The 16,581-nt window shown below is 39.8% G+C and overlaps 1 protein-coding gene across 1 annotated transcript in view; it reads left to right on the forward strand.

The window, feature by feature from the left end:
* Nucleotides 1-16,581, forward strand: part of TSPAN14 (tetraspanin 14) — an 86,991-nt gene that overhangs the window by 63,071 nt on the left and 7,339 nt on the right. Inside the window, exons 4-8 of the mRNA XM_027857500.1 lie at nucleotides 2,280-2,426; nucleotides 4,590-4,760; nucleotides 8,585-8,710; nucleotides 11,320-11,364; nucleotides 14,068-14,187. Of these exons, the coding sequence (XP_027713301.1) occupies nucleotides 2,280-2,426; nucleotides 4,590-4,760; nucleotides 8,585-8,710; nucleotides 11,320-11,364; nucleotides 14,068-14,187 (609 nt within the window). The remainder of the gene's footprint in view (nucleotides 1-2,279; nucleotides 2,427-4,589; nucleotides 4,761-8,584; nucleotides 8,711-11,319; nucleotides 11,365-14,067; nucleotides 14,188-16,581) is intronic.

The following is a 16,581-nucleotide window of genomic DNA, read 5'->3' on the forward strand; positions in this document are numbered from 1 at the left end:
GCACTGAAAGGCCAGCCATATGAGATGCGGTGGAAAGATCACGGAAACCTGAGTTCTGATCCCTGTTCTGCCATTCTCTGTATGATCTTTTTGTCGTTATGAACCCCAGTTTCCTAATCTTTAAATTGAAATTAAATTCAGTAGATAGATCTTTAAAGGTTTACTCTAGCTTTAACATGATTACGTGATCTTTGTACAACGATCCTTTAGACAAGGATCATGCAGTGTTAAAAAGCATGCTCTCTAGAGTGATCTGTGGGGATTTTGAAGAAAGACTGCCTAGAAATTTAGGGTTGCCTAGGATGTCTCCTCAGAGCCTCTTTTTAGTAGGTCTCCTTTTGGGCAGCAGGTTACAGCATCCGGGGTTAAGTTCTTAAACTGGAAGTGGCAGCTTTGAAGCTTGTGCATACGGTGGCCTTGTAGCACCATCTTGTGGTAGCTTCAGTCTTTATCTGCACAAATTGGGCTGTGTGAATTTGGTTAAGAGCTCTTCAGTGTTTTCTGAATTTACCTGAAAACATTTATGTTATTTGCCAAAAGGCTGAAACCTTACCTGGTGATAATAATGTGTATTCTCCTTGTTCTTATTTTGTTCTTTATTAAGAAGAGCCAGTGATCAGATCTCACTTTCTCATGTGGATTAAGCTGAGCTGGCTAAACAGCAGTCAGGAAGACTTAAGTCCATTGCCTTGTTTTCCCCTCCTCCTTTTAAGCGCTTTTATTTCTTTCATCAAAGGCAACATGGAGCCTTTCTGTGCTAAGTTAGGCTGAACTTTTGTCATTGAGAGGCAGTGTGGTGTGTAGTGGTTTGAGCTTTGGACTTGGAGTCAGACCCAGGTTTGAATCCTTTTTCAATAGTACTGTAGGACTTGTATGACCCTTGAGCAAATCACCTACCATTCTGGGCTTCATTTTCCTCATCTGTAAAATGAGGGTGTTGGACTTAATGACCTCAAAGAGGTTTCTTCTAGTTAAAAATCTGTGATTCTATAAATTATAATTTATAGATAAGAGGGTATAGAGGTGGAGATAGGGGCCTAAGCTAGAATAAGGAGGAAGGAAATGATACCAAAGAGAATGTGTATTATACAAGATTAATCACATATTGTCTTGTATTGGTTTTCCCAAAAAGGCAGGTACTGCACCTTCCCTTGATAATAATATTTTAATTCTATAATCCTATTAATAATGATCTTTAGTCTTCAGATGGTATAGGAATGTACATTCCTAATATTTCAATCATCACTGAATACTCAGAGTATCCAGCCCTTTGGGGGTGATATGAGAGAAGGAGAAGGTGCAGTACCTGCCTTTTTTGGAAAACCAATACAAGACAATATGTGATTAATCTTGCATAGCACATATTCTCTTTAGTATCATTTCCTTCCTCCTTATTCTAGCTTAGGCCCCTATCTTTGCCTCTATACCCTCTTATCTCCACTCCATGTTTCACATGATTGCCAAATGAATATCCTAGATGCTCAAAACCTATCAGTTTTCTCCCAGTCTTTTTCCAACCAATATTTTTAGCTTTATTTCATAATATCTCTACTTCACATATTCTCCTCTCCAGCCATGGGACAGCCAGTTGTTATAATATCCCATCCCATACTCACCTGCCTCTGCATTTGTGCGTACTGGCCCGTCTGTGGAAAGGAAGGACTCATCCTACATCCTCATTTAACCCCTGCCTTCTTTCAAGGCCCAGTTTATTTGTCACCTTCTACAGGAAGCCTCTGTTTTTATCTTTCCTCAGATTTTTCTAGATTACTTTGTTTGGATTTCTTCTTTTTTCCCCCCACACTCTTGTATCATACTTATTTATATGCACGTTCTCTCTGTGTGCCCCATCTCTCTCCTCTGCCTCTCCCAACACACCTCACTGAATTGTAAATTTCTTGTAGGGGCTTGCTTTTTTTCCCCATCTTTTTATCCCTAGTCTCTAGCATAAAGACTTGCATATAATGAGTAGTTGATAAATATTTATTAAATTGTTGAATTTAAAGGAAGGTGGGTTAGGGTTAGATCATAATTACTAGTAAGAAGAGTAATAAGAAGTGCTCATGAAAGAGGAGAGTGCACCCTAAGGTGATGATTTTCTTTTTGGTTAACCTAGTAAGACTATGACATTTCGTTTGAAATAAATAAGCCCCCTGAAGGCAGGGAACATGTGCCTTTAGCTTAATTTGTACTACATGCGAGTAGAGCTCCTTCGTAGATGCTTTTCACTTGCCTTTCTGCTGGGGTTAATGCTCTGCTGTCTCCTTGGCTGTCTTCAGGGGGTGCTTTCAGACTTGACCAAAGTGACTCGTCTCCATGGTGTGGATCCTGTGGTGCTAGTCCTGATTGTGGGGGTAGTGATGTTCACGTTGGGCTTTGCTGGCTGTGTAGGGGCCCTGAGGGAAAACATCTGCCTCCTGCAGTTTGTAAGTAACCCTGGGCCCAGGTGTATGGGGGCTGTGGTGGAGGAGGGATGAGGGGAACAGATTTCCCTGTTCATTTGGAAAACTAGGAAAGGGGGTCAGGTCTGGGGAGTCAAGTGCTTATAGCAGTCAGTGCCCACTGGTCAATCATAGTCTGCCAATTAACATTGTTTTTGAAGACTTTGACTTGGTTAGTTAGTAGAGCTATTTACTGCTTCTCCCCCAGTCCTCAGCGCACCCATACCTGTAGGACACATGGAAGATATCCAGTGGGGAGGGGAAGATAGCACCTATCTCCTTATTCCCCAGGATTAAGATCAATATGTAGTGATTTCCTCCTGTTAATTATATTTCCTTGTGCTATTCTTCCCTTCCTCCCTTTCCCCTTTACTCCATTAGATATGTAATGAAAAAAAAATAACCCAAACCATCACTTTTAGGTAGAATTAAATGAGAAATATTTATGGAGTTTTGAGAAAATAGTTACATTTAGATAAATTCATTTTGAGATGCTTTCAGTTACAATTCAGGAGGATCTGGTGGGAAAACACCTGTTACATTGCTTTGCAAAGTATTATTTTTTTATATTTAGCGAATCATTCTGTATTCCCTGTTTTGAATTTAGATAGCACACATTGAATGTTTTATGTGCTTCTCCACCCTCATTGGAAAGGTCTGCCAGTTCTAACATTTTCTAATTCTGGGCAGATCTATAATTTTCCTGTGACTCTTGTGGTGGGTCGAAGCTCAGCAAGTCAATTAGCAAGTATGGGAACATTTCCTAAGGGTGAAATACTGTATTAGAAGTCCTGGGAACTGAAAAAGCAACATGCAAAGTCTTATGGATTTGGGATCAAGAAGAACTGGGTTTGAATATGAGCCTCAATGCTATGTCCATAAAATGAGTGAGTTGGAATAGTTATTCCCTCCCAATTAAGGATAATAAATATTATCATTAATATGTTATTAATATAGCAATGTATTATCAATGGTATACATATATATCGTGTATGTTATATTATGTAATATGAATATATTGATATGTTATTAGTACATTTTTTGTTGTTCAGTTTCAGTCATGCCCAATTCTTCTTCTTCTTCTTTTTTTTTTTTTTTTGGTGAGGCAATCAGGGTTAAGTGACTTGCCCAGGTTCACCCAGCTAATAAGTGTCATGTGTCTGAGGCCAGATTTGAACTCAGGTCCCCCTGACTCCAAGGCCAGAGCTCTATCCACTGCTATGTCCAATTCTTCTTGGCAAAGATACTAGAATGGTTTGCCATTTCCTTCTCCAGCTCATTTTATAGATAAGGAACTGAGACAAATAGGGTTAAATGACTTGCCCAGGATCACACAGCTAGAAAGTGTGTGAGGCCAGATTTGAACTCAGGAAGATGAATTTTCTTGGCCTAAGGCCTGGCACTCTATCCACTGTGCCATCTAACTGCCCGTTAATATGTTACTATGTAATAATAAATATACGAATAAATCTGTGATTGCATTTTATTAAATGGGCCTTGTCTTCATAGAGATTTTGCCCTAATGGAGATTAAATATGGATCCTCAAGCTTTAATAGATAAGTTCTTTGTGAGGCCCTGAGATAGTGTGGCTAGAGAGCCAGTCTCATAGCCAGGAAGATTGAAGTCCAAGTCTGTGTGACCCCAGGCAAACTACTTAACCTCTCAATGCTGTAGGGCAGAGGTGTCAAACACTCAGGCCTGATGTGGTTGTGGCTGGGTCCCAAACAGATTAAAATGTAATTGGGAAATATTTAACCAAACAAATAAAAATATGCAGATAATGTTAATATGTGGTTTTCTAAGTCAATATGCAGCCTACAGGGATCCTTTTGTAAGGTTTTTCCATTTCTATTTAAATTGGACACCACTGCTCCAGGAAGCTCTCTAAGATCCTTAAGCTGTAGAGAAGGTGCCAGCCTGCATGAGGGGATGAATTCCTCCCTGGTAGCTTCCTATCTGGTTGCAGGCCAACATCATAAGCAGAGTCCTTATCCCTATCCCAATAAGTGCTAAGGAGTTTAGGGGAAAGAGATCACTTGTGACTAAGAACAGTGGGAAAGTTTTCACAAAGGGGCTGTGGACTGGAAGAATTGGTTAACAATTTCCTGTTGTTCCTTTTCTCTCTCTCTCTTTTTTTTTCCTTTTAGTTCTGTGGGGCTATTGTGCTGATATTTTTCCTGGAGCTGGCAGTGGCTGTGTTGGCCTTCCTGTTCCAGGACTGGGTGAGGGACAGGTTCAAGGAGTTTTTCGAGATCAATATCAAGTCTTACCGAGATGACATCGATCTGCAGAACCTTATTGACTCCCTGCAGAAAGCTGTAAGTCACTCTGGCCTTTGGTGGATGTCTTCACACCCTTTATTGTTTTTATCTCTGCCTTTTTCCTGCTCTGGAATCTAATGCTGAAGTTTCCTCTTGGTGTGGAGGTGAAAGCATGGGTTCTTGAAGCTTTTACTAAAGAGTGTTAGTCTTCTGGCAGGTGTTACTAAAACCTGAACAACCTCACAACACACTGAATGACTGATATTCAAGGGCCAGCCTAGGTTTGGAATGGCTCCTTACCAGAAGATTGGTTTTCAGTTGATGAAAATTTGGTCAAGAAACATTTATTAAGCACCTACTATGTGCTAGGCACTGGGGATACAAAAAGAGGCAAAAGACAGTCCCTGCCTTCAAGGAGCTTACAGTCTAATGAGGGAGACAACAAGTAAACAAATCTATTCAAAGCAGGCTATATACAGGATAAATAGGAAATATTGTAATGAGGAAAGATTGAGAAATGCTCTCTGTAGAGGAGAAAATTTTAGTTGGGAATTAAAAGAAACCAGGGAAGCTGGTAGTAGAGGTAAGAAGGAAGAGCAGTCCAGGCCTGGAGGACAGGCAGAGAAAATGCCTGGAGCTGAGAGTTGGAGTGTTTTGTTTGTGGAATAGGAAGGAAACCAGCATCACAGGCTTGAAGAGTATGAGGAGGGGAGAGTAGGGTGTAAGAAGACTGGAAAGATCAGAGGGGGCTAAGCTTTTTTTCCCTTAATTAACTTATTTTTAGTTTTCAACATTCACTTCCATTAGCTTTTGAGTTTTAAATTTTCTTCACCTCCTTCCCTAAGACAGCATGCAATCTAATATAGGCTCTATGTACACATTCCTATTAAACATATTTTTACATTAGTCATGTTGTAAAGAATTAGAATCAATAGGAGGAACCACAAGAAAGAAGAAACAAAACAAAACAAGAAAAAAATAGCAAATATTATGCTTTTATCTGCATTCAAACTTCATAGTTCTTTTTGTGGATGTGGACAGCATTTTCCATCATGAGACTTTTGGAGATGCCTTAGATCCTTGTGGTGCTGAGAAGAGCTGAGTCTGTCAGTAGTCATTGCACAGTGTGGCTGTTACTGTGTACAGCGTTCTCCTGGTTCTGTTCACTTCACTCAGCATCAGTCCATACAAGTCTTTCCAGGTTTTTCTGAAGTGAGAGGGTTAAGTTTTAAAGGCTTTGAACACCAAACAAAAGATTTTGTGTTTGATCCTGGAGGCAATAGAAAGCCATGGGAGTTTATTGAATGGGAGGTTGGGGGAGAGGGATGCATGATATAGTCAGACCTGTGCTTTAGGAAACCCACTTTGGTGGCTAAATGGAGGATGGGTTGGAGTAGGGAGAGACTTGAGGTGGGCAGTCCTACTAGCAGGCTGTTGTAGGGGTGTAGGTTTGAGGGGCTGCACCAGAGTCGTGGCAGTGTCAGAGGAGAGAAGGGGGCATATTTGAGAGGTGTTGCAAAGGTGAAATCAAGCAGCCTTGGCAACAGGTTGGATATAGGGGTGTGGGGTAGGTGGGGTGGGTGGTAAGAGATTGTGAGGAATTGAGGATGATACCTAGGTTGTGAGCCTGAGGAACTGAGAAAATGATGTTGCCCTTAACAGTAATTAGCTGCCCTTCACAGTAAGAGGGAAGTCACAAGTGGAGGAGGGTTTTAGTGGGGAAGATAATGAGTTCATGAAGATGTCCTCCCAAGGATCAGAGGAAACCATGGGCTGAGTTGGCAGAGGGAGTATCAGTGGGTCTTTCTGAAGTGATCAAAGCATATATGCCTCTTAAAATGCCTTGGTGTGGTAGGGATGCTGTGGAGGCTTATACGAGATGCAGAGTTTATTTTCTTAGATTTTCTGGAGTCTAGAATCACTTGATTAGGTCTGGAGGTAACTGGAAGTCCAGAAGACAGTAGGGTGTTCAGAGAAAGTTCCCATAAACATTGGCCAAAGTAACTCACAAGCTTTAGAATGTTCTCTCTGAGGGCTCCCATGCATTCCATTCTCTTTGATTTTAAGGAGAAGCTCCCCCATCCATTTTCTCTTTGGATGATGGAAGAAACCCTGTGGCCTTGTGGACACACCATTGCTATTGGGGCTGTGCCTTTCTGAGGGCAATGAAGACCTCGAGTATGACTCTATAGCCTGACTGGACCTAATGGGGCATCTCCATAAACAGTGCTCTGGGCTCGGGATGGTGTTTCAGGAGGTTTTCATTATATTCCCTTCTAAATAGCTGAGAAGGCTGATTATCCAAGTGCACTATCCACCTTCTTTACTACCCTATGGGCATGTTGATGAGATGAGTGAATCTCTTCCCTGGCCTTTCTGTAATTCATCAGGATCCACAGGATATCCTCTTTTGATTGGAGGCTATTCTTACCCTATCTCTCTGAGGGACCTTTTCCCCTTCCTGTTTGAGAAGGAAGCCTGCTCAGACCAAGAAGAGTTAGCCTCCATAGGATATTTTGCAGAGCTCCTGAACAGAATCCTGCATGAGGGGATGAAATTCTTCCCTGGTAGCTTCCTGTCTGATTGCAGGCCAACATCATAAGCAGAGTCCTTATCCCTATCCCAATGTTAAGTGCTAAGGAGTTCAGGGAAAAGAGATCACTTGTGACTAAGAACAGTGCGAAAGTTTTCACAGAGGGGCTTCCATTTCCTTTGGTTTCTCATCCCCCATTGATCCCTGCTCTGCACCTGAATGCTGTAAGCAGCTCTAAGAACTAAACACATCTTATCCTCATTGAGAGTGGGGGAAAGGAGAGTGGACACCCAGCTCCTGGTCATGTTAAGGGTCTGGGCCCTGATGAACTCTCTGCTCTTTCTCTTTAGAAACCTAGCTTCCTTAGGCATTTTGCAGTTTTTGTTTGTTTTTATCCTGAAAAAAGACTTATCATCTGTTTTGTGTTACACAAAGAGGAATGGAAAAGAGATTACCACAAATATGGAAGCACACTAAGGAAATTTTAAACTGAGCAAGATTAGACTTCTTAGTTTTAAGTATTATTTGAGCCAATAAAACTCAACTATAGCTCCAAATTTAGCTTGTCTCTGCCATGTGATTATAATGTTGCGATGCCTACCATTGGAGAAACTCTCATGTCATGCTGTTGTCCCATTTTGGAAATTGACACACAGTTGCCTTTTCTGTTTCCGTCTGTGTCTGGGTCTCTGCAATTGTTTCTCTATCCCTGTCTCTCTTTTTGTCTTTCCTTTGCTTGTAGACAACGTGCTAAGTTGTTTCTTCTGTGTGCTAGTGTTAAACAAAAGAAAACATTTTCTTATTGTCTATTCTTCTCACTTTCCTTAAAAAAAAGATTCTTTATCCTTCTGCTGGTAATTTTTTTTTTTGAGAGGGAGGGCAGTGTTAGGGTACATTGCTAAACACGTTCTAATTATCTTCATATCAAGTATATTTATGGGTGATACAGTATCAATCATTCATTAGACATCTATTCCTGATATGTGTCAAATGCTGAAGAGGGATGCAAAACCCAACAGCATATAATTTCTGTCCTCTCATGGAGCTTAAAGTCCAGTGGGAGATTACATATATGGATGCTTGTATACAAGTATGAAAAGTGAATTAATGCCAAGTAATAAATTACAAAAGCCATATGAGTGATAACTGGCAACATGTGCTGTGGAGATTCAGAGGAAAGAGATATTGAATTGATATAGTCATAAAAATGCTTCCTGAACTGAGGAATCTGGGGCAGTACCAAATAGAGGTGAAATTTGATCTACTCTAGGTCAATTATGGTGTGTTGGTCACTAAATGACAGTGCTTTGGCAATGATGACAATGATTTCTGTTTGTTTGTTCTGTAGAACCAGTGCTGTGGGGCTTATGGCCCTGAAGACTGGGACCTCAATGTTTACTTTAATTGCAGTGGAGAAAGCTATAGCAGAGAAAAATGTGGTGTCCCGTTTTCTTGCTGTGTACCAGATCCTGCAGTAAGTTGTGGTTGTTTACTCTCCTTTAGGTTAAAAAAAAATTGATGCCTGTTGTTTTTACATCGTAGTCATATCTAGAAATACCAGTCTAAGAACGGAATTCTACTTGGCAAGATTAAAAAAAAACAAACCAAAAATCAAAGCACTTTTAAGCACAGAGACCTTATGTAGTGACCACATCAGGCATTGTACCTAACATTTTGGCTTAGTAATACCCAATTTTTCTACCAAGGGGAGGGTCTTTCCATCATCTCTTGCAAAGCTGAAATCATTACAGTTTCCATGCATAAGTGCCAAGTTCTTTTGATTGTGGCTCTAGTTTCTGTGGTCACACTCTGCTGGTATCCAAACAAGTGATTAGCTTAGAAAGGCACCTTCTGATGAAAGGGGGCTGCTGTGCAGAGAATGGCCAATGGGCAAGTCATGGGGTGACTAGAACACTATGAACTTTGTTCAGGTGCCAAAACTAGAAGATCGTAAGAATCTTTAATACCCAAACCAAGGAGTTTCTCTCTTTAAAGCTGATACCTAGGTCAGTACCTGGGAACTGATTTCTCTCAAATTAGCAGTCTTCCAAATCAGGGGTTTGGACAAAATTTGTTTGGTCATTTATCTGAATATTTTTGAATATATACAAATATATGTATATGTATACACGCACACACATGCACCCATATAGTCTTTATAAAAGCAGTTTGAGACATCTTTATAAAAGCATATATAGATGGGTTAATATTACAGTTGTTATATTGTCCTAGTAGCCCAGTTAACAGCCTGCAAACTCCAAATGTAAGAATTACTGTGCTGAGTTACTTAAAGAGCTCACATAACTTCTTTTTACCTTAGATTCATTCATCTGTAAAATAAAGTGATCATATATTGTTGATTTGAAAGCAGGTGGCTATTGAAGTCAACCACAAGTCTCTTGAATCCTAACAAGCCTACACTCACTCAAAGGCTTGACTTGAAGAGGGAGTCAAAGGAAGCAGGAGAGAATAAGAGCAAAGCATATTCTTCCACCAATTAAATGCTACCACCTGTGGGGATTTTCTGTCTAGGGAAACTGAACTCAAGGTTCTTCTAGACAAAGGAAGATTAAAGAGGGAAGAAATAATCTGCCTCAGTAATAAAATGTACATACATATTTATATTATGCATGCATTGAGATTGCATGCATGTGTATGTCTATATATACATGAGTGCACTCATGCATGTGCATATGAGAACATCCATATGTATATACATACATACAGATACAATGCATATATGCACACATATATGTACGCACATATTGATGAGGCCCCTCTCCTCATGGAGTTTTACAGTCTAATGGAGGAGATAGTGCATATATATTCAGATAAATAAAATACAAAGATAAGAAATAGGCTGTGAAAGTTCTTTGTAGTCTAAAGTGTTGAGAAGAGGGAGAGACATCTTTAAGGTTCCTCCCGACTCTGATTTTATGGTCTGGACCAGAGGCACCTGTCTCCAGGGTCTTACTTTTTACTCTCATTTAATCTATAATGTATTGGTTGGGTTTTTTTTGCTGATCCATAGACTCTTCTCTCTTTACTCTTTCATTTCTCTCTTGAGTTCAATATCCCTGAGACTGGAAATTCAGGGGGTAGTATGTAACTGGTAGAAGAATCTGTTTTGCTCTTTCTAGCTTTCTTTGATTCCATATTCAAGTCAAGCCTTTGAGTGAGTGCAGGCTTGTTAGGATTCAAGAAACTTGTGACTGACTAAAGTCTCCCTGCCTTTAAACCAACAATACATGATCACTTTATTTTACAGATGAATAAAACAAGGTACAGAGAAGTTATGTGATTTCTTTAGGTAATACAGACAGCATCACAATTCTCATTTTCTCAGTTTATAGTTAGTTTATATAAGGACAATATAATAATTGTAATATTAACTCATCCACATATACTTTTATAAAGACTACTCACCTTGGATTCAGGAGAATCTAACTTCAGATCCTGCTTCTGGCATTTACTGGCTATGTGACTTTAAGATTGCTTTTCTGGGCCTCCCAGTTCCTTTATCTGTAAAATAGGAATCCTAGCACCCCCTACTTCACAGGGTTGTTGTGAGGATAAAATGAAAGCATCTTATGTAAAGTATTTTGCCAACCTTTCAAATACTCTCTAACTGATGGTCTTTATTATTATATTCCAAAGCACTTTGCTTACAACACCCTTGGCAGGTTAAAGGAGTGCAGGTTTGCCTCTACTCCTTTTTACAGGTTAGGAGGAAGAAGCTTGCAAGTTCAATGACTCACCTAGTCATTGGCTAGTAAGGAGGTAGAGATAGAAACTGAGCCCATGTGTAGGACATTTCTCTCTGCCCAACGCTGTCTCCCCAAATCATTTTTCTCTACCATAGGCCCTCTCCCCAAATCACTCAGCACTGCATTTCCTAAACGTAGCTTTTGCCTCTCAGTATTTGTAGCATGACTGAATTGAGTGAACTAGGATGGGCCATTGCTACCAAAATCTGTTGGTCGTGATTTTTCCCAGAAGGCCACTTTCTCACCCCCTTTTCTCCCTCCTTTCCTCTTCCTGCCAGCCTTCTACAGTGCTAATCTTTTCTTATTTCTCTTGCAGCAAAAAGTTGTGAATACACAGTGTGGATATGATGTCAGGACTTTGGTGAGAACCCCTAATGCTTATGGTTATCCCCTTTGGTCCAGCTTCCCAATTTAGCACACACATGTAAATTAGAATGGGAAAACTTGGAGCTGAGTGCAGAGGTGAGATTCCAAACCCAGTAGGGGTGAGCAGAGTGAGAACAAGTAAGTAACCTAACAGGCACCATCCCCTGGGCCGGTATAAAGGAAGAAGGAAATGGTGATCCGTGTTAATTTCAAGCTTCATTAACCACAGGCCCCCCAAACTAGCTATTGCCAAGTTAGTGGGAAAGAAGGAAGAAGAGAGTTGAGGAGTTGCAGAAACTCTCCTTTTCACATTTTTAAGAAGGCGTGGAGAGAATGTTTTTTTTTAAAGGTCCGTTTAATGTATTCATAGTTTCAAAAAGGTGTCAGACTTGTTGAAAATGATTTTGTTTGGGTGCTCTCACTAACATGAGATTGGAGTCAGTCAATTTCCCCTCGTTTCAAGTGCTCCCCAAATGAACTAATTCAGGATTCAGTTATCTCAGGTATTCAGACCCCAAGAGGGAGGAGTGTCAGACTGGTTTCATCACCTGGTATGAAATGAAGGAAAAACACCTAGGAAAAATATTTCCCTTATCTTTTGCTGGTAGTAGCTTGTGACTGTTAATATGGTATTGACATTTCTTTCTTAATTCTTGTGATTAGCCATATAGAAATAAATTGTGGAATCAGTAGGCCTACAGGAGGGAATATGATCCCGTGCCGCTTAGGGGTGTGTGCCTCAGTTGATGGTTAACCAAAAAGAGTAGCAGTGCAGAAGATTCAAAGATTGTTCCATTTGCTTTGGGACATTATGGTGTATTTTATAGTCAGTGTAACTTCCCAGTAAGCAATTGTTAGTCTGTCTCCCACTGTCTCCTGAAGGGCAAAGATTATTTCATTTTTGTCTTTGTATTTCTAGTGCCTAGCAATACCTTAAATAGTGTGGTAGGTACTTGTGTTGATTAATTGATTTAATTTCATCCTACATTCTATAAGGATAGCAGCTAATGTTAGAGAGGGTCCTAGAATTAGCATGATGAAACTTAGCTGGACAGTTCTGCTGAAGATATCAGTTGTAAATGATGTGGAAATAATTGAGAGAACTTTATTAAAGTGACACGTTATGCCAAGGATGCACACAGATATCAGTGTTTATAATAAAAAGTATAATTATAGGATCCTGTTTTTAAAATGACTGGAAAGTTCATTCTTCCTTCTGACAGAGGTTAACTGATGCATGCACCTGTGTATTACATTGTTAACTCTGATTTATACACCTGTATGTTACATATGTATACTTCTGGACTGTAATAATGTATACACACTTAGAGTGTGTGTGTGTGTGTGTGTGTGTGTGTAGGGCAGCTAGGTGGCACAGTGGATGGACCTGGAGTCAGGAAGACTTATCTTCCTGAATTCAAAGCTGTGTGACCCTGGGCAAGTCACTTAACCTGTTTGCCTCAGTTTCCTCATCTGTAAAATGAGCTAGAGAAGGAAATGGCAAACTTCTCCAGTATCTTTGCCAAGAAAACTCCTAATGAAACTACTCGATGTGTGTCCATATACACACATAAGTGTGTATATTTTATATATATACATGCATACACATACATACACATACATATATATATATGTATAGTTATTTGATAGTCTTTAAATTATTTCCATCTTCTCTCTCTTAACTCTCAAGACTTCAGAAGATACTGTCACCCTCATTGTCACTGAACTTAAAGGTCAGACAACCACTAGCTATCACTACACTTCTAGGAATCCCTTTTCTGAGAATTGAGACTTTCGGGGTCAGTTGAAAAGTAGGTTGTCAGTTGTCTACTGTGCCTGTAAAAGACTAGACAGGAGGAATGGATCTCTCAGAATCACATAAAGTCTATCAATCAGCATTTATTTAGCACTTCTTTTTGTCAGGTACCACTAACTTGGCAATAGCTAGTTTGGGGGGCCTGTGGTTAATGAAGCTTGAAATTAACACGGATCACCATTTCCTTCTTCCTTTATACCAGCCCAGGGGATGGTGCCTGTTAGGTTACTGAGGATGCAAATAAAATGATCAAAACAGTTCCTATTCAGCAGGAGCTTACCTTCTCATGGAGAAGATGGCAGATACATATATTAGTATAAATAGAGAATAATATAAAAAGAACAAATACAAAATAGTTAACAACTAACAGTTGGAGAGAGATCAGGAAATGCTTCATTTAAAAGGTTATGCTTGAAAGAAGAGAGGGATTCCATGAGGTATGGTTGAGGAGGGATTCCCAATATGAGGGATGGCCACTGTAAAAGTATAGAGAAAGAGAGATGGAGTGCCTTGTGTGAGGGAAAGTAAGAAAGCCTGTTTGTCTGACTTGTAGAACTTGGGGAAGGGGAGTAATGTTCAATGAGGCTAGATTGGTTTTGGGGTCAGATTGTAAAGGCTCTGAAAACTCAATAGGGGTATTTATATTTTTTTCCTAGAAACAATAGGGAACTTCTGGAGTTGATTGTGTAGATAACTAGGTTAGATGACTTCTGGAGGTCATATGACTCAACCTCCCCCCATGGACACCAGCTCCTAGACACTTGGCCTTTCCTTTTATTCCCCCGCCCCTTTTTCTTTTTTTAGCACTTAGGAGACCTAATAGGAATGCACATGTGATGGCTCAGGAGTAAAGCTCATTGTAAATATGTCTTTCCGATGCAGACAAAGAACAAATGGGATGAATCCATCTTTACCAAAGGCTGTATCCCTGCTTTGGAAGCCTGGCTGCCTCGGAACATTTACATAGTGGCAGGCGTTTTCATTGCTGTCTCCTTACTACAGGTCAGTACATGGTGTCATTCGCCACTCCACAAAGCAGAAGGTAAAGACCCTGGGGGTCACTGATTCTTCTGAAGCTATTTCTCTTCTTTCAAGCCATCCTCTTTTAAAAAATCCTTTTGAAATAGTTAAAGGCCTTTGACCTAAAATGCTTATGTCAGCAACTGATGATTCCATAATTTTGAAATTGGAAAAGTTTTTTTGAGAATTAAAAAAGTGAAAAAAGATTGTTGGGGATGATGCCTAGTTTAGATCTACTCAGGGTTGACTTGGTTGGTGTGAAGTGGTGGATTTAATTGCTGCTATGAATATCAGCCAGAAGTTCTGCCTGGGCTCAGAGTTGGCTCACATGATTGTAAGCCAGTTTCCCCATTTATGACATTCATCTCATCCTCACTCCTTTATTCAGCATCTGCTTGTACTTGGGACTAGGACTCGATGCCATAGAAAATTACAGGGTAACAGTAACAACAACAGTAATAACAATAATGATGGTATCATGACGATGATAATTAGCATTTCTTTAGTGTCTGTTCTGTGCTGGGCACTATGTTAAGCACTTTACAGATCCTATCTTATTTGATTCTTACAGCAATCCTGGGAAGTAGGTGCTATTAGTATCCCTATATTACAGAAGAGGAAACTGAGGCAGACAGAAACTAAATGACTTGCCTAAGGTCACACCAACTAAGATGTATCTGAGGCAAGATTTCAACCCAGCTCCTCTTGACTGTAGGCCTGGCACTCTAACCTCTATGCTACCTGGCTGCCCTAGGATCTAAACCTTTGGACTCCTTGAGGCCACAGTTCCAGGCCAACATGTAGGCATACCTAGTAGAACAGTTGGTGGGTGACTGAAGAAGGCAGTTGCAAGAGGAAAGGGAGTTGGCCCTGCTAGCTGGTGCTAAAGAAGTTGTATAATCAGATGATCAATTCACATTATTGAGGGACTGGAAGTAGTTGACTGGGAACAACATCTCTTACTCTTTTCACACACCAACAACCCAAGCACATGGCTTCTGAAGACTGGCCACACTGCTTAGGTTGGATATTACATTTTTGTAACTTTCCTTCTTCAAGGCAGTTTGCTGTTCATTTGAACTAGATTTTATCTGTATAAAAATATTGGTGGGAGTAGGTAGGTCACATTTGCTCCAAGGTGGAACTGCAGATTAGTGGAAATTAGATTATGGAAAGCCCTGTATAATTAAAGAGTTACGGAGCTGACAAGGCAGTTTAATTGTTGAGCCTTTTACGCCTCCCCCAAAATCATAGTGACAAAAAAAGAAGCTGGTTATACAGAAATACCCAATAGGGGTTTTATTTAATTTATAATAGTAAAAAATTGGATATAACCTGAATCTTCAGTGGTTGGAGGGTGGCTGAATAAATTACATTGCATTAATGTAATAGAATATTATGGTGACATAACAAATGATAAATATGAAACATACATACAAGAAATATGGAAGGACCTATCTGAGGTGATTCAGAGTCAAATTAATAGAAGCAAAAATGTGTGCACACTTATTAACTCTTTAAAAAGGGGCAGAAAGGGGAAAGAAGAGGAAGTAAAAGGTGGTGGAACTTGAGGTGGACCTGGGAGGGGACCCAGAACAAAAATGTTTTCTTTGCTTATTAATTCATTTGGTTCTGCTTGTTAAGGACCAAGGGTTTTGGGTTATGGTTTTGCTCTTTATTTTGCAAGTTTATTTTTGTTGCTGGTTATTAAATTTATAATAAAATTTATTTAAGAACTTAGGTGGAGGGGTACTTGGGGAAAAAAAGATGGGAGAATTCCTCAAATCTAATTGAGGTGGCTCAATCTGCTGTGGGACTCTGGATATTCATAATTTTTTAGTTTGTCTTTTTTGGGTGTCTTAGCAGAAAAGTAGCTAAGATTGCCATGTAGACTTCTCAGTCTTTTCTTCAGACTTCCTCTGGGTGGTACATAGTTTGTGCTCTGTGAGTAGCCAAGAATGTTGATGTGATTTATTTATTTTGCCATCTATTGTTTGATTTTTTTTAGTATTAGTCAATTTATATATATTTTTTTTTGGTTCCCAACCATGCAGGGTCTCTTCAATACTTGTATTGTCTAGCTTTATTGCATCATCTTACCTAAGCTCCACTGCCCCTTTCGCATTGCTTATTTTTGTTTATTGATATGTGTGTTTATTACATGAAATTTGTTTCCTCTACTAATCAATACCCTCCTCCCTTGGCCCCCATAGTTGGGGCATAGTCAATTTTGTGTTGGGCCATTTACTAACAGTCATTCCTGCTTATAATGGTGCCCTACGTGTTGTTCAGGGATTGCTATGTTTAATGTCCATGCGTAACATGATGTAAGTTTTAGTATGGTGTAGGCTGTTTTTTTTGGTTGTTTTTTTTTTT

Source organism: Vombatus ursinus, unplaced genomic scaffold, assembly GCF_900497805.2.
Source record: "Vombatus ursinus unplaced genomic scaffold, bare-nosed wombat genome assembly UNPS02000749.1, whole genome shotgun sequence".
Lineage (NCBI taxonomy): Eukaryota > Metazoa > Chordata > Mammalia > Diprotodontia > Vombatidae > Vombatus > Vombatus ursinus.